At 39.9% G+C, this 23,018-nt stretch overlaps 1 protein-coding gene across 1 annotated transcript in view; it reads left to right on the top strand.

The window, feature by feature from the left end:
* SMARCA2 (SWI/SNF related, matrix associated, actin dependent regulator of chromatin, subfamily a, member 2) overlaps positions 1 to 23,018 on the top strand; it is a 1,314,671-nt gene that overhangs the window by 1,284,414 nt on the left and 7,239 nt on the right. The window contains exon 36 of the mRNA XM_053702540.1: positions 10,509 to 10,651. Within this exon, the coding sequence (XP_053558515.1) occupies positions 10,509 to 10,651 (143 nt within the window). The remainder of the gene's footprint in view (positions 1 to 10,508; positions 10,652 to 23,018) is intronic.

The raw sequence follows: 23,018 nt of genomic DNA on the forward strand, positions 1-23,018 counted from the left end.
TATATATATATATATATATATATATATAAAAAAAATTGAAAAAATAGAGAGAGTAGAAAATATTGCTGTATATTTAATATTCGGTGCTACCCTTGAATAATAAATTTAAATAACAAAAAAGATAGACATGTATTGGGGCATTTGTAAATGTCCCAAAAAAGCAAGGGATAAAAAAGCACACGAAAAGTTATTTTGAAAAAATCCAATTTCTTTATTTAAATGTTCCACTTCACATTCAGTGCTTGATCAGTTCCTCCGGGCTACAGTAGTTAGAGGAAACTCTTACAATTTAAAATGCACAATCAAAACAAGGGCAATACATAAAGCTATCTGAAAATCACAAACCCTATGCATACGTATGCAGACTAGAACAATGTAAAACTATAGGATAATATATGTGAAAATCATGCACAAATTGTCTAAATACAAGACACTACTAACTTATCCTAGATGTAAGACCCTCTGATGCTGACTGGTTACGAAAAGATAAGGGAATAAAAGGTAGCTATCCATGTGGGCACTGTGTATACTGTGCCCACATGGATAGCACTAAACAATTCTCAGTGCAAGAAAATAGAGTCTTTGACATAAGATTCTTTTTTAATTGCAAGTCTGAGGGGGTGGTCTACCTCTTACGATGTTCGTGCCCGGTCTTTTACGTTGGAAAAACTAAAAGGATGGTAAAGGATCGGGTACAAGAGCATAGAGATGACATCCTCTATTCCAGAGACACAAACGTTGCTAGACATTTCTGTGATATGCACAACTGCAACGCAGATTCATTAAAATTCATAATTATTGATAAAGGGATCACTAATGGACGAGGTGGTAACAACGACAAAGTCCTTTTACAGAAAGAGACCAAATGGATCTATAAGCTGGGGACAAGATTACCAGTAGGTCTGAACGACAAATTAGAATACATAAGCTTTCTATAAGAGAGCAATACAAATCTGACAGGATGTGTGCCATTTGTTTTTGGAGTAATCTCTATGTGCAAATTGAGCTATGATGTTGCCTAGGAATGAGGGTAATATTTAAAGTGTTTTCTCAATAATTAATATTTTTCATTCTTTGCACAATTTGAAGGTAGAATTTAAAACAAATGTGACAATCTATTTGTATGTAAATATCCCTTTAAGGGCTCCTGGATATTCACAGGACACAGACCTCCAAATAAAATATGGGCGAGACTGTGTATGAGAATCACCTGTGAGTAATCAGGTATGCTCTATAAAGAGGATGTCCGGTATGGATTCAGTATGCCCTGATGAACCCCTGGGACACATGCTCTGGAGGGGGGTGAAACGTGCGTTGGCACTATGTGTATTACACCTTAAGATAAGCTAAATACTGTCTGAGGTTTGTTTGTGGTGACACATTAAAGCGGAAATCTCAACCCAGCATTAAATAAGCCTATACTGCTGTCCTTGATAAGATCCTAATGACCAGAACAAGCCTGGGAGCTGTGCATATGCGCTGAAACGATAGCGCTTGGATGCTGTATCTGTGACTTTAGGGATCGATTCTTGGAGTCTGAGGACAGCCAATAACAAACAGGTGCTTTATTTCCTAAGTACTCTCACTTGTTAATATGAGAGCCTGATATCGACTGTGAATGTCCTGACAAGGAGTTACAGAGTTGCGGTTGGTCTACTCTCTCTTGGTTTTTTCCTGGACCAATGGATACAGTTTCAAGTACTAGGAACCAATTGGAGCTGCAGTGACGACCTAACCACCCCTACTGGGGATTACGTCACACGCCAAGGAATTACGGACCGGCAAAAGAAAGAAAAAAAGCACCATCGCAACTTTACTCTGGAAGATAAGTACTGTCTTTATATTATACAAATTGTGGATCGTTTTTTTGAGCTAGTGTGCAGCAGATTCTGTTGCGGTCGACTATCTACCGACACATGCTATGTATTATCAGTATATGGCTTTCATACTTACATCTAACAGTGGAAAATGGACTGATAAGTCTCTTGTTCATTTTGTATATAGTATGCTATATATATGTCTTACATCTAGGATAAGTTAGTAGTGTCTTGTATTTAGACAATTTGTGCATGATTTTCACATATATTATCCTATAGTTTTACATTGTTCTAGTCTGCATACGTATGCATAGGGTTTGTGATTTTCAGATAGCTTTATGTATTGCCCTTGTTTTGATTGTGCATTTTAAATTGTAAGAGTTTCCTCTAACTACTGTAGCCCGGAGGAACTGATCAAACACTGAATGTGAAGTGGAACATTTAAATAAAGAAATTGGATTTTTTCAAAATAACTTTTCGTGTGCTTTTTTATCCCTTGCTTTTTTGGGACATTTACAAATGCCCCAATACATGTCTATCTTTTTTGTTATTTAAATATATATATATATATATATATATATATATATATATATATATATATATATATATATATATATAAAATCATTTGTGTGTATGTGTATATATATATATATATATGTCCATATATATATATATATATATATATATATATATATATATATATATATATATATATATATATATATAGGTATAGATATATATTGTACCAAAAAACATCATATATATGTAGAAATATTTATTTATGAATGAACAGAACATATTCCTGGAATGTGAAATACAGGTATACCCTGCTCATACAGCAGGTTAGGGACCAGAACCCCGCTGTAAAGTGAAAACCGCCTTAAAGTGAAACAAGGCAGTTTAAGCTTTCTTTTCACTTGCCAGAGTATTTAAAGACTTGAAAACATGTTTGAACTAACATATATTAGGGGTGCAATAGCACTAAGTTTAGTTTAACACTAGCACAGCACAGTATTCAATTAGTATTCAATAAATACTGTACCTGTAAAATAGTGACAATTACTGTAGTAAAATTTGACTATAACACTGAGACACAGATTGCGCTGTATTCTGTAAACAGAGTGAACTGCATATAACAACATGATGCCAGTCACTTTTATCTCAATCTCACGATGATTACAGAACTGTTTCGATATCCTTGGAGGTTGAACCTCAGCTCCAGAAAGCGCTGTATTAGCAAAGCGCTGTAAAGTGAAGCTCTGTAAAATGAGGTATACCTGTATTCATATTTTCATGTCAGGTTAGCACAAATGAGAAAATGTGATCGTATTTGCATGAGAGTGTGGTATTAGGTTTTTTTCCACTTTTTTTCTTCATTGACTTCTATAGGGGAATACGTGAACGCACACGCGATATTCTAACTTCGTATTTTTGCACTAGTTGGGTTACCGCAATAAAACAGTTTACATTCAACTCATAATACAAACGCAATCCAAAAAGCGCAAAAATCTTACTTCTAGCCCAATAAATGCTCAGGCAGTAAAGGAATGGAACTCTTTTTGGAAGTTTTTACCTGCTGTAATTGACCGAAAGCTAAATACCCACCAATGAACACTAATATATATCACTGTAAATATGATTTTACTTATTATCAATAAGTATAAATCCTTTTCTTTCATGTAATTAGCAAGAGTCAATGAGCTAGTGACGTATGGGATATACATTCCTACCAGGAGGGGCAAAGTTTCCCAAACCTCAAAATGCCTATAAATACACCCCTCACCACACCCACAAATCAGTTTTACAAACTTTGCCTCCCGTGGAGGTGGTGAAGTAAGTTTGTGCTAGATTCTACGTTGATATGCGCTCTGCAGCAGATTGGAGCCCGGTTTTTCTCTCGGCGTGCAGTGAATGTCAGAGGGATGTGAAGAGAGTATTGCCTATTTGAATTCAATGATCTCCTTCTAAGGGGGCCAATTTCATAGGTTCTCTGTTATCGGTCGTAGAGATTCATCTCTTACCTCCCTTTTCAGATCGACGATATACTCTTATATATATATACCATTACCTCTACTGATTCTCGTTTCAGTACTGGTTTGGCTTTCTACTACATGTAGATGAGTGTCCTGGGGTAAGTAAGTCTTATTTTTGTGACACTCTAAGCTATGGTTGGGCACTTTTATATAAAGTTCTAAATATTTGTGTTTAAACATTTATTTGCCTTGATTCAGGATGTTCAGTATTCCTTATTTCAGTCAGTTTCATTATTTGGGATAATGCATTTGAATAATCATTTTTTTCTTACCTTAAATTTGACTTTTTTCCCTGTGGGCTGAAAATGCTTCATTTTATTGCGTCATTCTTGGCGCTGACTTTTTTGGCGCAAAAAATTTTCTTTGTTATTTCCGGCGTCATACTTGTCACCGGAAGTTGCGTCATTTTTTACGTTTTTGCGGCAAAAGTGTCGGCGTTACCGGATGTGGCGTCATTTTTGGCGCTAAAAGCATTTAGGCGCCAAATAATGTGGGCGTCTTTTTTGGTGCTAAAAGATATGGGCGTCATTATTGTCTCCACATTATTTAAGTCTCATTGTTTATTTGCTTCTGGTTGCTAGAAGCTTGTTCACTGGCATTTTTTCCCATTCCTGAAAGTGTCATTTAAGGAATTTGATCAATTTTGCTTTATATGTTGTTTTTTCTATTACATATTGCAAGATGTCTCAGATTGACCCTGAATCAGAAGATACTTCTGGAAAATTGCTGCCTGATGCTGGATCTACCAAAGTTAAGTGTATTTGCTGTAAACTTGTGGTATCTGTTCCTCCAGCTGTTGTTTGTAATGAATGTCATGACAAACTTGTTAATGCAGATATTTCCTTTAGTAATGTTACATTACCTGTTGCTGTTCCATCAACATCTAATACTCAGAGTGTTCCTGTTAACATAAGAGATTGTGTTTCTAAATCCATTAAGAAGGCTATGTCTGTTATTCCTCCTTCTAGTAAACGTAAAAGGTCTTTTAAAACTTCTCATTTTTCAGATGAACTTTTAAATGAACATCATCATTCTGATTCTGATAATGATTCCTCTGGTTCAGAGGATTCTGTTTCAGAGGTTGATGCTGATAAATCTTCATATTTATTCAAAATGGAATTTATTCGTTCTTTACTTAAAGAAGTCTTAATTGCATTAGAAATAGAGGAATCTGGTCCTCTTGATACTAAATCTAAACGTTTAAATAAGGTTTTTAAATCTCCTGTAGTTATTCCAGAAGTTTTTCCTGTCCCTGATGCTATTTCTGAAGTAATTTCCAGGGAATGGAATAATTTGGGTAATTCATTTACTCCTTCTAAACGTTTTAAGCAATTATATCCTGTGCCATCTGACAGATTAGAGTTTTGGGACAAAATCCCTAAGGTTGATGGGGCTATCTCTACTCTTGCTAAACGTACTACTATTCCTACGGTAGATAGTACTTCCTTTAAGGATCCTTTAGATAGGAAAATTGAATCCTTTCTAAGAAAAGCTTACTTATGTTCAGGTAATCTTCTTAGACCTGCTATATCTTTAGCGGATGTTGCTGCAGCTTCAACTTTTTGGTTAGAAGCTTTAGCGCAACAAGTAACAGATCATAATTCTCATAGCATTGTTAATCTTCTTCAACATGCTAATAATTTTATTTGTGATGCCATCTTTGATATCATTAGGGTTGATGTCAGGTATATATCTCTAGCTATTTTAGCTAGAAGAGCTTTATGGCTTAAAACTTGGAATGCTGATATGTCTTCTAAGTCAACTTTGCTTTCCCTTTCTTTCCAGGGTAATAAATTATTTGGTTCACAGTTGGATTCTATTATTTCAACTGTTACTGGGGGGAAAGGAACTTTTTTACCACAGGATAAAAAATCTAAAGGTAAATTTAGGTCTACTAATCGTTTTCGTTCCTTTCGTCACAATAAGGAACAAAAGCCTGATCCTTCCCCTACAGGAGCGGTATCAGTTTGGAAACCATCTCCAGTCTGGAATAAATCCAAAAAGATAACAGACAAAGTTCGTGAGAACTGCACGTTGTGATTAAGCCACTGATTTTCTTAGTATGCAATCCAGTTTTACATATACAGTAATAAACTAGCGTGTCGCTTTGTTTTATTAGTAGGTAAAGTAAAGTAAAAAATGGAGCTTTTAGACAGTGGAAAGTAACAGACCTCTGTGTCTAGGCCGAGAGGATAATGTGCTGCTGTCGGCAAATTATGGCAGTGATAGAGTTCAATCTTGTTATGGTTCTTCAGTAAGAACTACAAACATGTGAATACAACAGGTATAGTCTCACCGCTATTGCCGCACTCCGTCACGCCCCTCAGGCCGTCCCAATACCAGGTATGGATTCACTCCTCCGACATCCAAACATACAATCTGTTTCAATACAGGTAACCCTATTTGTTCATGGAATAAATCCAAGCCTTTTAGAAAGCCAAAGCCAGCTCCCAAGTCAACATGAAGGTGCGGCCCTCATTCCAGCCCAGCTGGTAGGGGGCAGATTACGATTTTTCAAAGAAATTTGGATCAATTCGATTCACAATCTTTGGATTCAGAACATTGTTTCACAAGGGTACAGAATAGGCTTCAAGATAAGGCCTCCTGCAAAAAGATTTTTTCTTTCCCGTGTCCCAGTAAATCCAGTGAAGGCTCAAGCATTTCTGAAATGTGTTTCAGATCTAGAGTTGGCTGGAGTAATTATGCCAGTTCCAGTTCTGGAACAGGGGCTGGGGTTTTACTCAAATCTCTTCATTGTACCAAAGAAGGAGAATTCCTTCAGACCAGTTCTGGATTTAAAAATATTGAATCATTATGTAAGGATACCAACATTCAAAATGGTAACTATAAGGACTATTCTGCCTTTTGTTCAGCAAGGGCATTATATGTCCACAATAGATTTACAGGATGCATATCTGCATATTCCGATTCATCCAGATCACTATCAGTTTCTGAGATTCTCTTTCCTAGACAAGCATTACCAGTTTGTGGCTCTGCCATTTGGCCTAGCAACAGCTCCAAGGATTTTTACAAAGGTTCTCGGTGCCCTTCTGTCTGTAATCAGATAACAGGGTATTGTGGTATTTCCTTATTTGGACGATATCTTGGTACTTGTTCAGTCTTCACATTTAGCAGAATCTCATACGAATCGACTTGTATTGTTTCTTCGAGAACATGGTTGGAGGATCAATTTACCAAAAAGTTCATTGATTCCTCAGACAAGGGTAACCTTTTTAGGTTTCCAGATAGATTCAGTGTCCATGACTCTGTCTCTGACAGACAAGAGACGTCTAAAATTGGTTTCAGCTTGTCGAAACCTTCAGTCTCAATCATTCCCTTTGGTAGCCTTATGCATGGAAATTCTAGGTCTTATGACTGCTGCATCGGACGCGATCCCCTTTGCTCGTTTTCACATGTGACCTCTTCAGCTCTGTATGCTGAACCAGTGGTGCAGGGATTATACAAAGATATCTCAATTAATATCTTTAAAACCGATTGTACGACACTCTCTGACGTGGTGGACAGACCACCATCGTTTAGTTCAGGGGGCTTCTTTTGTTCTTCCGACCTGGACTGTGATTTCAACAGATGCAAGTCTGACAGGTTGGGGAGCTGTTTGGGGGTCTCTGACAGCACAAGGGGTTTGGGAATCTCAGGAGGTGAGATTACCAATCAATAATTTGGAACTCCGTGCAATTTTCAGAGCTCTTCAGTCATGGCCTCTTCTAAAGAGAGACTCGTTCATTTGTTTTCAGACGGACAATGTCACAACCGTGGCATATGTCAATCATCAAGGAGGGACTCACAGTCCTCTGGCTATGAAAGAAGTATCTCGAATACTGGTATGGGCGGAATCCAGCTCCTGTCTAATTTCTGCGGTTCATATCCCAGGTATAGACAATTGGGAAGCGGATTATCTCAGTCGCCAAACTTTACATCCGGGCAAATGGTCTCTTCACCCAGAGGTATTTCTTCAGATTGTTCAAATGTGGGGACTTCCAGAAATAGATCTGATGGCTTCTCATCTAAACAAGAAGCTTCCCAGGTATCTGTCCAGATCCAGGGATCCTCAGGCGGAGGCGGTGGATGCATTGTCACTTCCTTGGAAGTATCATCCTGCCTATATCTTTCCGCCTCTAGTTCTTCTTCCAAGAATAATTTCCAAGATTCTAAAGGAGTGCTCGTTTGTTCTGCTGGTGGCTCCAGCATGGCCTCACAGGTTTTGGTATGCGGATCTTGTCCGGATGGCCACTTGCCAACCGTGGACTCTTCCGTTAAGACCAGACCTTCTATCGCAAGGTCCTTTTTTCCATCAGGATCTCAAATCCTTAAATTTGAAGGTATGGAGATTGAACGCTTGATTCTCAGTAATAGAGGTTTCTCTGACTCTGTGATTAATACTATGTTACAGGCTCGTAAATCTGTATCTAGGAAGATATATTATGGAGTCTGGAAGATTTACATTTCTTGGTGTTTTTCTCATCATTTTTCTTGGCATTCTTTTAGAATCCCTAGAATTTTACAGTTTCTTCAGGATGGTTTGGATAAAGGTTTGTCTGCAAGTTCCTTGAAAGGACAAATCTCTGCTCTTTCTGTTCTTTTTCACAGAAAGATTGCTAGTCTTCCTGATATTCATTGTTTTGTACAAGCTTTGGTTCGTATAAAACCTGTTAGTAAGTCAATTTCTCCTCCTTGGAGTTTGAATTTGGTTCTGGGGGCTCTTCAAGCTCCTCCGTTTGAACCTATGCATTCGCTGGACATTAAATTACTTTCTTGGAAAGTTTTGTTTCTTTTGGCCATCTCTTCTGCTAGAAGAGTTTCTGAATTATCTGCTCTTTCTTGTGAGTCTCCTTTTCTGATTTTTCATCAGGATAAGGCGGTGTTGCGAACTTCTTTTAAATTTTTACCTAAGGTTGTGAATTCTAACAACATTAGTAGAGAAATTGTGGTTCCTTCATTGTGTCCTAATCCTAAGAATTCTAAGGAAAGATCGTTGCATTCTTTGGATGTAGTTAGAGCTTTGAAATATTATGTTGAAGCTACTAAAAATTTCCGAAAGACTTATAGTCTATTTGTTATCTTTTCCGGTTCTAGGAAAGGTCAGAAGGCCTCTGCCATTTCTTTGGCGTCTTGGTTAAAGTCTTTGATTCATCATGCTTATGTCGAGTCGGGTAAAACTCCGCCTCAAAGGATTACAGCTCATTCTACTAGGTCAGTTTCTACTTCCTGGGCGTTTAGGAATAAAGCTTCGGTTGATCATATTTGCAAAGCAGCAACTTGGTCTTCTTTGCATACTTTTACTAAATTCTACCATTTTGATGTGTTTTCTTCTTCTGAAGCAGTTTTTGGTAGAAAAGTACTTCAGGCAGCTGTTTCAGTTTGATTCTTCTGCTTATAATTTCAGTTTTTTTCATTATAAGATTTAAACTTTGTTTTGGGTGTGGATTATTTTCAGCGGAATTGGCTGTCTTTATTTTATCCCTCCCTCTCTAGTGACTCTTGCGTGGAAGATCCACATCTTGGGTATTCATTATCCCATACGTCACTAGCTCATGGACTCTTGCTAATTACATGAAAGAAAACATAATTTATGTAAGAACTTACCTGATAAATTCATTTCTTTCATATTAGCAAGAGTCCATGAGGCCCACCCTTTTTTGTGGTGGTTATGATTTTTTTGTATAAAGCACAATTATTCCAATTCCTTATTTTTTATGCTTTCGCACTTTTTTCTTATCACCCCACTTCTTGGCTATGCGTTAAACTGATTTGTGGGTGTGGTGAGGGGTGTATTTATAGGCATTTTGAGGTTTGGGAAACTTTGCCCCTCCTGGTAGGAATGTATATCCCATACGTCACTAGCTCATGGACTCTTGCTAATATGAAAGAAATGAATTTATCAGGTAAGTTCTTACATAAATTATGTTTTTTTCCCATTTGAGTCACGTATAAGTCAGCAAGCAGTCAATTAAAATAGTAGTAATGTATGGAAGATTTCTGGGGACACAGCTGTAAATAATTAAATCTCTTTTATTATTGCTTTTAAACTAGTTTCATGGGTTGTTTACACAGGAAAGCAAGTTTAGAGAAAATCGTTTAATGCATTGAATTAAGAAATGTTGTATTTGAATGGCTCCCCCACTCTAATCATTCCAGCTTGCTAAAAGTTACTATGGGACCTGGTAAATGCATTTAGTAGGATGTTATCGAGGCCCTTGTATGTCTGTTCTAGTTACTGAACCTAAACAACTGTCTTAATTATTTAAAATAGTCTTATGAATACAGTTACGTATATTTTTCCTGAGATTTACTCTCTACATTATGCAAGACTGAATTAATCTATTGCAATAGACTAATACATGCCCATAAATTGCGGAATTTCTGTGCTGTATTTGTTACTACCACTTGTAATTGGAATCTGTTCCATATTTATATGTTTTACTGAAGCTATATCTTTCTTGGTTATTCTGTATTCAAGCTTTAAAAGCTATCTGTTCTAGTTTCCTTTTATTTACTACAGAACTCACTTACTCCTTTTTTATTTTATATAGCTACCTTATTGTTTAAAATGTTACAGATAATCAAAAATAATTGTAATTATAGTATATGTGATCAATCCACAAATTAAATTAAAATAATTAAACATTTTGTCTCACAGCAAAGTCAGTGAAAGTAAAGATCAAACTAAATAAGAAAGATGACAAAAATCGAGAGAAGGGAAAAGGAAAAAAGCGACAAAGTCGTGGAAAAGCCAAACCTGTAGTGAGTGACTATGACAGTGATGAAGACCAAGATGAAAATGTAAGTTAATATAATTTTACTTTTCTCAGCTGCTATTGTCTAATATAGCTCGCCAGTGTTACAATTACTTTTTCTTTCATACAGGTGGTGAGAGCCCACTATACATTACTCCTGGGCATTACTCTTCCCGGCCACTAGGTAGTCCTTTCTATACTTTGGCAAAGTTTTAAGAGATTTTTTCTTTGCTAGCCTGTATTATTGAATTTTGGGAGTCTGTTCCTAAAGTGGATGGGGCTATTTCTACTTTGCCACAAAAAGTTATATGCCCTTGTTTTCACTGTTTCAATAATACCATAAGCGTGAAAAGATAGACCGTTCATAAACAACAGTTCTGAGTTCAAATTACACAATAATGGGGTATTTCATTATGGTGAACCCCTCCGCTTACTCACCAGTTTCTTTGTATCTTGTTTGTCGATACACCGCATCCAGAGCCTGCCAGCCTTGTACTTTTCTCACTCGTCAGACAATAGAAAGCGGCATGTAGGCAATTCCCTTTTGCTGTGCAGCAGTCCATCCGGTTTTGTTTTCCCCAGGAGTACATTATAGGTCACGTAACCATATGCAGAGCTATACGGATAGCTCAACCAGGCACGTCTCACTCAGGTGTAATTAAACTAGTAAATCCTCAAACTCTGAGGAAACAGCGAACCGTTCCTGCTGCTCGCAAAATTAAACTTCATACAGCAGCAAAAAACGTCCAGGTGGAAAAGATAAAAAGTATCACAATGTATTAATTAAGAAATAAAACATCAGGAGAATGGTCTGACATGTCTGGTCAATACAGCATGCCATATTCATATTTCTACTTTGACTGTGTAAACTTTCATTCCTTCGGTGGAATCCTTTCATAGGAGAACCTTCCAGCATGCAGGTTTTCTTTTTAGACTAGCAATGCAGTATTGCCTGTCTGGTTGCAGCCTCTTTCATTTGGTGTAATAATCTTAATGCTACTAAAGATTTTCTGTATCCTTTCGCTGTGTTTTAATCTGCTAATGCATTAATTTGTGATGCTATTATTGTCATCTTTTAGATTAATGCTAAGAATATGATGTTAGCAGTTCTTTCAAGCAGGGCTTTATGGTTAAAGTCTTGGTTGGCAGATATGGTTTCTAAATCCAAACTTATGTTTCTTTCTTTTCTACAAAGCTGTTGTTTGGTTCTGGTTTAGATTCTATATTATTTCTGTTTCTGGAGGTAAGGAGTTGTTTCTTTCCCAGGGCAAGAAGTCTATGGGTAGATGTAAAGCTTTTAATAATTTTTTGTTCCTTTTGTTTGTACAAGGAACAGTAATCCTCTTTTCTTTCATATAAGGGGCAAGAATCCACGACCTGTTACATATGGGATATACATTCCTACCAGGAGGAGGCAAAGCCTATAAAACATATATGAAGCACCTCACTCATACTTTTTTTTTTTACTTTGCCTTCTTTGGAGGTGGTTAAAGCATAATGATGTTCTTGATTTCTTCAGTGAAAGGTGCTTCAGAGCATATTGAAGCCAAGTTACCCTCCCGAGTACAGTACTTGTCAGGGTGATGTGATTGGATTACTGCCCTATGATACAATGTTTTTGCCTCCTGGGAAATCCTTCATAGGCTCTCTGTAAATTTGGTTGCAGGGGCTCGTCTTCTGCCTCCCTACAGATTGATGTTATACTCCTATTCCATTACCTCTGCTGATATGCTTCAGTATTGGTTTGGCTGTCTTCTACTAAGTAGACAAGTTTAAGTAAGTATGTTTTGAATTTTTAAATAGACACAGCTATGTTTATGGGATCTTTTTTTCTTACTATTCCCCTTTCTTGATTATTTGTGCAAAACAATTTCAAATGTGCGTGTCAAACCCGACACATAAAATGCTTGCCAGTTTGCGTGCCATAATACATGCAGGAAGCATGCATCCATAGAGACACAAAGCCTTCGAAACCAACACTTCACAGAATAGAGAACAAAAAAATGACTCCAACCTTAAACCATCTGGCTCAGTCTGGAGACCCGCTTCAAATTTGAACAAATCCAAACAGAATAAGAAATCTAATCCAGCCTCTAAGACCGCATGAAGGTACGCCCCCAACCCAGTATTACTGGTAGGGACAGATTAAACCTTTTTCAGAAAGCTTGGTTACAATCTGTCCAAAATCCCAGGATTCAAAACATTATTTCTCAGGGATATCGAATTAGATTCAAAATAAGACCTCTCACCCATATTCCAAAACATCCAATAAAAGCTCAAGCTTTTCTTCAATTTGTCTCAGATCTGGAAGATATGGGAGTAATTGTTCCAGTTCCTTTATAGGAACAGTGGATGGGATTTTATTCAAATTTCTTCATTGTACCAAAGAAGGAACATTCTTTCAGACCAATTTTGGAAACTCTAAAGATTTTGTAGGAATTCCAACTTTTAAAATGGAAACTATCAGGACTATTCTGCTTTTCAACACGGTCACTTTATGTCCAAAATAGATTTACAGGATGCTTACCTTCACATCCCAATTCACCCAGAACATTACCAGTTTCTGAGATTTTCTTTTCTGGAAAAGCATTATCAGTTTGTTGCTCTTCCGTTTGGTCTAGCTACAGCTCCAAGAATATTTACCAAGGTTCTAAGTGCCCTTTTATCTGTAATCAGAGCTCAGGGTATTGCAGTATTTCCTTACCTGGACGATATCTTTAGTACTAGCTGGAGGATCAATTTACCAAAGAGTACCTTAATTCCTCAGGCAAAGGTCACCTTTTTAGGTTTAGCAGATAGATTCAGTGTCCATGACTATTTACCCACACAGAAAAGAGACAAATAAAATTAATATCATCTTGTCTGAACCTTTAGTCTCTCTCATTTCCTTAAGGGGCTCTGTGTATGGAAGTACTAGGCCTCATGATTGCATCTTCGGATGCAATTCCATTTGTTCAATTTCATATGTGACCTCTTCAGCTTTGTATGCTGTGCCAATGGTGCAAGGATTATACTCAAATATCCTAAGCGATATTCTTAGATCCCAGCACCCACCTATCTTTGACTTGGTGGCTGAATCACCATTCTATTATTCAGGCGGCTTCTTTTGTTTGTCCTACCTGGTCTGTGATCATCACAGATCCAAGCCTTTCACGTAGAGGAGCTGTATGGGGGTCTCTGACAGCACAAGGAGTTTGGAATCCTTGGGAGGTGAGGTTACCAATTAATGTTTTGAAACTCTTTGCACTCTTCAGGGCCCTTCAGGCTTGTTCTCTATTGAAAAGGGAGTCATATCCTTTTGTTTAAATAGACAATGTTATGGCAGTAGCTCAAATCCTCTCCTGGGCAGAAACCAATTCCTGCGTCATAACTGCGATTCAAATTCCAGGTATAGACAACTGGTAGGCAAACTTCATCAGTTGTCAGTTCCTACATCCAGGAGAGTGGTCTCTCCACCGAGATGTGTTCTATCTGATTGTAAGATACTGGGGTCTACCAGAAATAGATCTGATGGCTTCTCGTTTGAACAACAAACTTCCCAGGTATCTTGCAAGGTCCAGGGATCCTTAAGCAGAGGTGTTGGATGCTCTAGCAGTTTCCTGGTCTTTCCAGCCTGCTTATATATTTCCCTTTTAGATCCTGCTCTTCAGAGCGATTTCCAAGATAAAATTGGAACAGTCTTTTGTAATCCCCAGTGTGGCCCCACAGTATTTGGTATGCGGACCTCGTCTTCAAAGGCCAGACCTTCTGTCTCAAGGTCCCTTTTTCCATCCATTTCTAAAGTCTCTACACTTGATGGCATGGAAATTGAACGCTTAGTTCTCAGTCATAGAGGATTATCTGACTCTGTTATTAACACTCTATTCCAGGCTTGCACACCTGTTTCTAGAAAAATGTATCACAAAGTTTGGAAAACTTATCATGGTGTATCAACCATGATTTTTCCTGGCATTCTTTTAGAATTCCTAGGATTCTTCAGTTTTTGCAAAATGGTTTAGATAAAGGTTCATCTGCCAATTCTTTAAAAGGACAAATATCTGCCCTTTCTGTATTATGTCATAGGAAGATTGCTAAACTTCCTAAAGTTTGTTTTGTTCGGGCTTTCGTCTGGATTAAACCTTTTATTATGCCTATTTCTCCTCATTGGAGTCTAAACATAGTATTAAAAGTGTGACGGATACCCCGACTACCCCGACTGGGTAGCTCTGCCAAAAGGGTCCTGCTTCCTCCCTGCCGACTGCAGCTGTGTAGCCGCCAAGTGATTACAGTCCGTAGCCCACCCTGATACCAGACAGCACCAGTATTCAGGATCCCACCCTGTGACAAACTCCGGCTACCCCAACTGGGTAGCTCTGCCAGAGGGTCCTTCCTATCCCTGAAAACAGGTCGCTATGTAGTCGAGAAAGTGATTATGGCAGGAGCTCACCCAAAGAACTAGACAGACTAGCATTCAGGTGAAACAAGAACTGATTTTATTTTGAAACACACCAAAAAACCCGGTTCCCAAAGGAGCTCTCCTCCAGTAATTCTCCCACCTCTTGTACTCCCTAGGGGCTACTGATCCCCAAAAAAGCAGAGCTCTATGGCATAGGGCCGCTGGAGCGACCAGGGTTAAAGCTAGCGGGTGTTTGCCCTTGATGCAGGTGACTGGAAGTTCCACAAGCCCGGCCAGCCTAGGAGGGTTTTCACGGTCAGAGATCAGCTCTTCTCTGACAAGATGCAACACAACAAAAAAATACACAACAAGAGTCAGTGAGATCTTGTAAGACATGAAATGTCCAAATCTGGTATAAAAGGGAGTTAGCCAGGTAGTAGGGGGATGGGGGGAATGCCTAGGTGGTCTGGTATTTGTGACATCTCCCCCCTTTCAGTTCGGCAGACCCAGCTAGACCCTTAACGGCTGTCATGGGGCTGTCAGAAGGTGGCCCTCCACTTGTCGATTGCGAGGAGAGGTCATCCCATCCCTCCTGGACTTGGGGCATCCATGGTGTTTCCCGCTGGCCTTCATTCCCTGCGCCCGGGGATAGTCACCCAATGCAGAGTCCCAAACAAGTTTTCCAAGGCCAGCTCCAAAACAGTAGCTCTCCCACAAGTCCCAGTGTCTTTAAGTCCCATGGCCACACTGCCTCCCTCTATGACACCCGGCCGAGTACCTGCCAACTCAACCACAATAAAGTCATTGTTGGTTTCCCGGCTGTAGGTTGAAGTTGCTTCTTGGTGGGGCCGGCAAAGCTCGGGTGCCCAAACTTGTGGCACCAACTGCATGAGCGGGCATCACCCCTGCCCAATGCGATGCCTGCCCCCTTTGAGAAATCCTCCTTGACGGGTATAGGGTAGGGATCATGCCAAGCTGCTGGGAAGAGAGACCGCTGTTTCGTCTCCCGGGAAGGATATCTGTCGCTGGGGAGGGAGGTTGGCTACCTCCGCTCCCTGGTAAACTATTCTGCCGCTGGGGAGGGAGACCGACTGTCTCCTTTCCCAGGTAGGAGTTCTGTGGAAGGGGAGGGAAGCCGACTACCTTCGCCCCCGGGGGACGGTTCTGCCGCTGGGGAGAGAGGCCGACTGCCATCTCTCCCTGCACCTGGCTCTGCCACTGGGGAGAGAAACCGACTGCCATCTCTCCTGGTACCTGGCTCTGCCGCTGGGGAGAGAGACCGACTGTCTCCTCTCCCAGGAAGGGGTTCTGTTGACGGGGAGGGAGGACGACTACCTCCGCTCCCGGGTAATGGCTCTGCCGCTGGGGAGTGAAATAGACTGCCGTCTCTCCCTTTACCTGGCTCTGCAGCTGGGGAGAGAGACTGACGTCTCCTCTCCCAGGAAGGGGTTCTGTCGAAGGGGAGGGAGGACGACTACCTCTGCTCCCAGGGGATCGCTCTGCCGCTGGGGAGAGAAACCATCTCCTGTCTCTCCCTGCAACTGGCTTTGCCGCTGGGGAGAGAGACTGACTGCCGTCTCTCCCTGCACTCTGAAGTCCCACTGGAGGTCGTACTCTTCCTCCCAAGTGGGGAGGGTTATTATCCAATAGCCCTGCTCTTGTTGAAGAGCCTCCCTCCAGAGTTGCCGGTGGAAAAAGTCCCTTTCTGACAGCAGGTCCCAATACGAACTAGGACCGTCTAGCTGGGCCAGCACCTCCCGTACTCTCCTTAGGAGCTTGGCTTCTATAGTTACCTTCTACTGTGTGACTTATCCTTAGTCAGCAGGAACCGTGTGAAAGTAGCAGATCCCACAGCTGTGTAGTCGCCAAATGATTACAGCCCACCCTGATACCAAACAGCACTATTATTCAGGATCCCACCCTGTAACAGACTCCGGCTACCCTGACTGGGTAGCTCTGCCTGAGGGTCCTTCCTATCCCTGACAACAGGTTGCTATTTAGCCGAGAAAGTGATTATAGCAGAAGCCCACCCAAAGAACTAGCCAGACTAGTATTCAGGTGAAACAAGAACTGATTTTATTGTGAAACACACTCGCCTTATATACACACACAAAAGGGTCTTATCTGACTGTCAAATCTCCCACCATTCCCGCCTCTCCAGACAGGCTGACACCGGCCATAGTGGCCACAGTTACACAGAGTCCCAGGACCCAGAGGTGGTGGTTTCAGGGTGATCCCGGGGGAGGGGCGGCACTTCCAGGGTGTCGTTTGAAAGTCCCCAGATGCAACAGTCCAAAAAGTGGTGTGATCCGTTACTGGGGACCTGAGTTACAGTCTGGTAAAGGGGGGATAGGGGTGTCCAAAAACCCCGGTTCCCAAAGGAGCTCTCCTCTGGTAATTCTTACACCTCTTTACTCCCTAGGGGTTACTGATCCCCAAAAGAGCGAAGCTCTGGGGCAAAGGGCCACTGGAGCAATCAGGGTTAAAGCTAGCGGGTGTTTGGCCTTGATGCGGCCGACCGGCAGTTCCAGGAGCCCTGCCAGTCTAGGAGGGTTTTCCTGGTCAGAGATCAGCTCTTCTCTGACAAGATACAATGCAGCAAAACAACACACAGCAAGAGTCAGTGAGATCTTGTAAGCCATGCCAAATCTGGTGTAAAAGGGAGTAGGGGTATATGGGGAAGCCTAGGTGGTCTGGTATCATGACAAAAAGCTTAACAGACTCCTCCTTTTGAGCCTATTCATTAATTGAACATTAAACTACTTTCATGGAAAGTATTGTTTCTTTACATAATTTTTGGGTTATGGATTTAATTTCTCAGCAAAAAAAGCTTAATTTTTATCCCTCCCTTTATTGTTACTCATGGACTTCCATATCTTGGGTATTATATCCCATACGTACCATGTCGTGGACTCTCGCCACCTATATGAAAGAAATTATCATTTATATCTTACCTGATAAATTAATTTATTTTTGGTGGTGAGAGTCCACAAGCCACCACCCATTTGGGGTTGTATTTTGTTTAAGCACTTATTTTTTCCCTGCTCCTAAATTTTGTCTTTTACTCCTTCTAAACACCTCACCACTTGGCTATACGTCAAACTAGGGTATGAGTGAGGTGGAAGGGGTTTTATAGGCTTTTGGGGTTTGGGAAACTTTGCCTCCTTCTGGTAGGAATGTATATCCCATACGTAACAGGTCGTGGACTCTCGCCACCATGAAATAAATTAATTTATCAGGTAAAATATAAATGATGTTTTATATATATATTTATATATAAAGCAAAGTCCTGTGTAGGAATGCACACCATATATTTAGTAGCAGCTGCCAGGGTGCAATGTCAAAACAGTATGTACTATGCAAAAAAGGCAGCACTCACTGGTCATTTGTAAGTAAAATTTAGCTTTTAATAATACAAAAAGTTAAAATCTTGGGAAAACATGACGTTTCGATGCCTAACTGGCATCTTTTTCAAATGTCCCAAAAGGTAAATCTAAAGTGGTCACACCAGCTATGTGGTGTTCCCCATGAGAGCATAAAACTACTGGCTGAATGTGTTATATTTATACAAGTCATAGCTGACATTGAGGCTGTGTTCAGCTGTGGATAATCACTTGAAAATCTGTTCAGCTGGTTCCATTCCCACCCACAAGCTTTATACTTCATTGTGCTGTTAGTTGAGCAACTGCATGGCTAATTTGCATATGTGGGAGTGATCTGCACCAGAGTAGTGTCCAATGATCTTGCGATGTTTTCAGGTGTCATCATACACGCCCACTTGTCTCTGCTGTGATTGAAACTTCACCAAACAAACAAAAGGGATATTAGCCTGTGACTTATGAACTGCTTCTGGCACAACAATGCCGTATGTTTCACACAGGTTGGTGAGGGGTCACCTTTGTCAATCAACGTAGAAGCTGCATGTTCACCTTGGCGCATGATGTACTGAACATTGTACTGGGATGTAATACACATTCAAAAGTTGTAGTAAGGAGATCAAATGTCCCACCTATAGCGGGTACACCCTCGCATTTAATCATAAAGCAACAGCTAATGCAGGAGTATCAGGAAATATTGATGGGGTGTAATACACATTCGATCTATTCAAATCAGACAACACGAATGCCCCACTTGTAGCGGGTACATCCCCATTGGTTAATATGAAGCTCCCATGCAAGATTAGCAGAAAATGCTTGATAGAGCACACAATCCAGCAACATGTGGGGGTGGTGATGTTAAATAAATGACATCTAATAACACATTAGCCAAGTAGCAAAGGAAGAGAAAAAATGTAGAGAAGAAAAAATGAAAAAAAAATGAAAAAAGTTAAAAATATAGTAGAAGCTGGAACAATGAGCAAATTCAAAAAGTGTCCATTTTGTAATCCAATGATAGAAACATTTAATGCATTTTTATTCATACATTTGTGAATCATTTTTATCCAATGAACGGCCCAAAGTCCAATTTAATGTTTAATCCTTTAGGAGAGACGGTGTCCAACATGTAGATCCATCTGGACTCTAGTCTAAGTAACATATTGTTACGGTCTCCCCCCCTTTTTGGAATAGGTAGATGATCAATAATCATGCAGCGTAGACTGGAGATGCTATGTTTCTGTGTAGCAAAGTGTCGGGCAACTGGGAGATCAGATGTTCCATTCTTCACTGCCTCCCTAAATGAGCATCTGGGAGATCAGATGTTTCATTCTTCAGTGCCTCCCTAATTGAGCATCTATGATTATAAAAAACTTGGAAGGAGGCATATCAGACGAGGGGGGTACAAGAAGAAAAATCACTCACAAAAAACTGACATAGTGTATAATTTGAGCATTAGACCCTTGTCCTTTGATGAAAACAAAGTATTGAACAAGGGTTTGTCTTTTATACCCACACCTAAGCCGGATAATTTCCAGACTGAGGTTGACATTTACCGTTTTCAAAGACAGTTAAATATCAGAGAATTTTTCAAGGATCAAAATAAAACTGACTGTAATTACAGCTTTAAGAAACCATCAACTTTTGACCCACCTACTTTAAATCCCTCCATACGCAGTTTTACAAGGATGATTAGAACTGACTTAAAAAACAAATATAACTAAAACAGAACAGGTGGCCCTTGATACATTGATGCATGACCCGACAATCACCATACACCCTGCTGATAAGGGGGGTGCCATCTTGATTCAAAACTACAATGACTATAAGCTTGAGGCACTCCCCCAACTTTCCGATGCCTCAACTTATAAAAAGGTTATCTTTTAACCCCACATTGTCTTATAAAAAATGTGTTGATAAATCCATTGATTTTGGACTCCATATGGGATATCTTACCACACAAGAAAGTGACTTTCTATCCATAGACTTTCCAAAAACACCAATACTATACCTATTACCCAAAATACATAAGCCACTGACACACCCACCTGGGCGACCTATTGTGTCTGCCAGGGACTCTATATCCTCAGGATTAGCGAAGTACATTGACCATCACCTTCAACCCCTAGTTACTAATTCGAGATCATATTTACAAGATTCATCTGCGATGATACGTAAACTACAAACTTTTCATTTATTGACTGATGGGGATATCCTCGTGACCATGGACGTTGACAGCCTCTATACTGTCATCCCCCACTTGGATGGCTTGGAGGCTGTTAGATCCATGGCCACAGGGAACCCAGACTATAGGGGTCCTCCATTAGAGTTCCTTTTGGAACTTATGGAACATTGCTTAACTAAAAATTATTTCTCTTTTGAAAGTAATTTTTATTTGCAGATAGCAGGGACAGCCATGGGCTCGAACATGGCCCCTGTCTATGCCAATATCTTTATGCTCTGGTATGAGCATCATATTATGCAACCCTACACACATCCCAACATCCTGATGTACACTAGATACATAGATGACTTGTTTTTGATTTGGCGTGGCAGTGAACAGGATTTGATACTATGGGTAGAACACCTGAATCAGATCAAAGGCCCTATTAGGTTCAAAATGGAATGTAATCATGAACAAATACACTTTTTGGATTTAAATATTTTTAAAGTCAGAACTGAACAACACATTAGATTTGGTACATCTTTATACACTAAGAGCACTGACAGAAACTCGCTGCTGATGGCATCTAGCTATCACCCACGACACCAAAAGTTAGGCATTATCTCCTCCCAACTCACGCGAGTAATCAGGAATAATTCCGAACCAGAAATCTGCAGTAAACAATTGGATGCTATGTGTAAGAAATTGGAGGAAAGGCTATATGACATTAAGGATATTAATATGGCGAGACAGAAACTCCACAGGTGTAACCAAGATTCGCTCCTAAAACATAAAGAAAGAAAAAACACGACTGAAGAGAAGTTAAACTTCATCACCACATTCTCTCCATCACATGAGACCATAAGGGATTCCATTCACAATAGATGGGACTTAATTGAGACCGACAAGAGCCTGGCATCCTGGAAAACTAACACTCCAAGAGTGGTTTACAGACGGGCGAGGAGTATCAGGGACCTACTGGTAAAAAATTATCCCAAAAGTACCCATCAAGGTGATACGTGGTTAAAATCTCGAAAAAGTAGTTTCTACAAATGCGGTGATTGTGTTAACTGTAATTCCATGCAAGTTGGAGATTCTTTTCAACATCCACACAAGAATAAAAGATATACCATTCGTTACCGTCTGAATTGTAACAGCTCATATGTCATATATATCCTAATTTGCCCCTGTTCTCTGGTCTATGTGGGGAAAACGACCACCCCTTTCAAAAATAGAATGGCGAATCATAGATGCTCAATTAGGGAGGCACTGAAGAATGGAACATCTGATCTCCCAGTTGCCCGACACTTTGCTACACAGAAACATAGCATCTCCAGTCTACGCTGCATGATTATTGATCATCTACCTATTCCAAAAAGGGGGGGAGACCGCAACAATATGTTACTTAGACTAGAGTCCAGATGGATCTACATGTTGGACACCGTCTCTCCTAAAGGATTAAACATTAAATTGGACTTTGGGCCGTTCATTGGATAAAAATGATCCACTAATGTATGAATTATTCCAGCTTCTACTATGTTTTTAACTTTTTTTTTTTTTTTCATTTTTTTCATTTTCTCTTGTTAAGTGTATCCAGTCCACGGATCATCCATTACTTGTGGGATATTCTCCTTCCCATCAGGAAGTTGCAAGAGGATCACCCACAGCAGAGCTGCTATATAGCTCCTCCCCTCACTGCCATATCCAGTCATTCTCTTGCAACTCTCAACTAAGATGGAGGTCGTAAGAGGACTGTGGTGTTTTATACTTAGTTTATTTCTTCAATCAAAAGTTTGTTATTTTTAAATGGTACCGGAGTGTACTGTTTATCTCAGGCAGTATTTAGAAGAAGAATCTGCCTGCGTTTTCTATGATCTTAGCAGAAGTAACTAAGATCCTTTGCTGTTCTCACATATTCTGAGGAGTGAGGTAACTTTAGAGGGGGAATAGCGTGCAGGTTTTCCTGTAATAAGGTATGTGCAGTTAAAATATTTTTCTAGGGATGGAATTTGCTAGAAAATGCTACTGATACCAAAGTAATGTAAGTAAAGCCTTAAATGCAGTGATAGCGACTGGTATCAGGCTTATTAATAGAGATACATACTCTTATAAAAGTGTATTTTAAAACGTTTGCTGGCATGTTTAATAGTTTTTTACATATGTTTGGTGATAAAACTTATTGGGGCCTAGTTTTTTCCACATGGCTGGCTTGAATTTTGCCTAGAAACAGTTCACTGAGGCTTCCCACTGTTGTAATATGAGTGGGAGGGGCCTATTTTGGCGTTTTTTTGCACAGCAAAAATTACAGACACAGACATCCAGCTTCTTCCTGCATGATCCAGGACTTCTCTGAAGGGCTCAAAAGGCTTCAAAAGTCGTATTGAGGGAGGTAAAAAGCCACAGTAGAGCTGTGGCAGTTGTTGTGACTGTTTAAAAAACGTTTTTGTCATTTGTTATTCCGTTTTTGGTATTAAGGGGTTAATCATCCATTTGCAAGTGG

The sequence above is a fragment of the Bombina bombina genome, chromosome 2, assembly GCF_027579735.1.
Source record: "Bombina bombina isolate aBomBom1 chromosome 2, aBomBom1.pri, whole genome shotgun sequence".
In the NCBI taxonomy this organism is placed as follows: domain Eukaryota; kingdom Metazoa; phylum Chordata; class Amphibia; order Anura; family Bombinatoridae; genus Bombina; species Bombina bombina.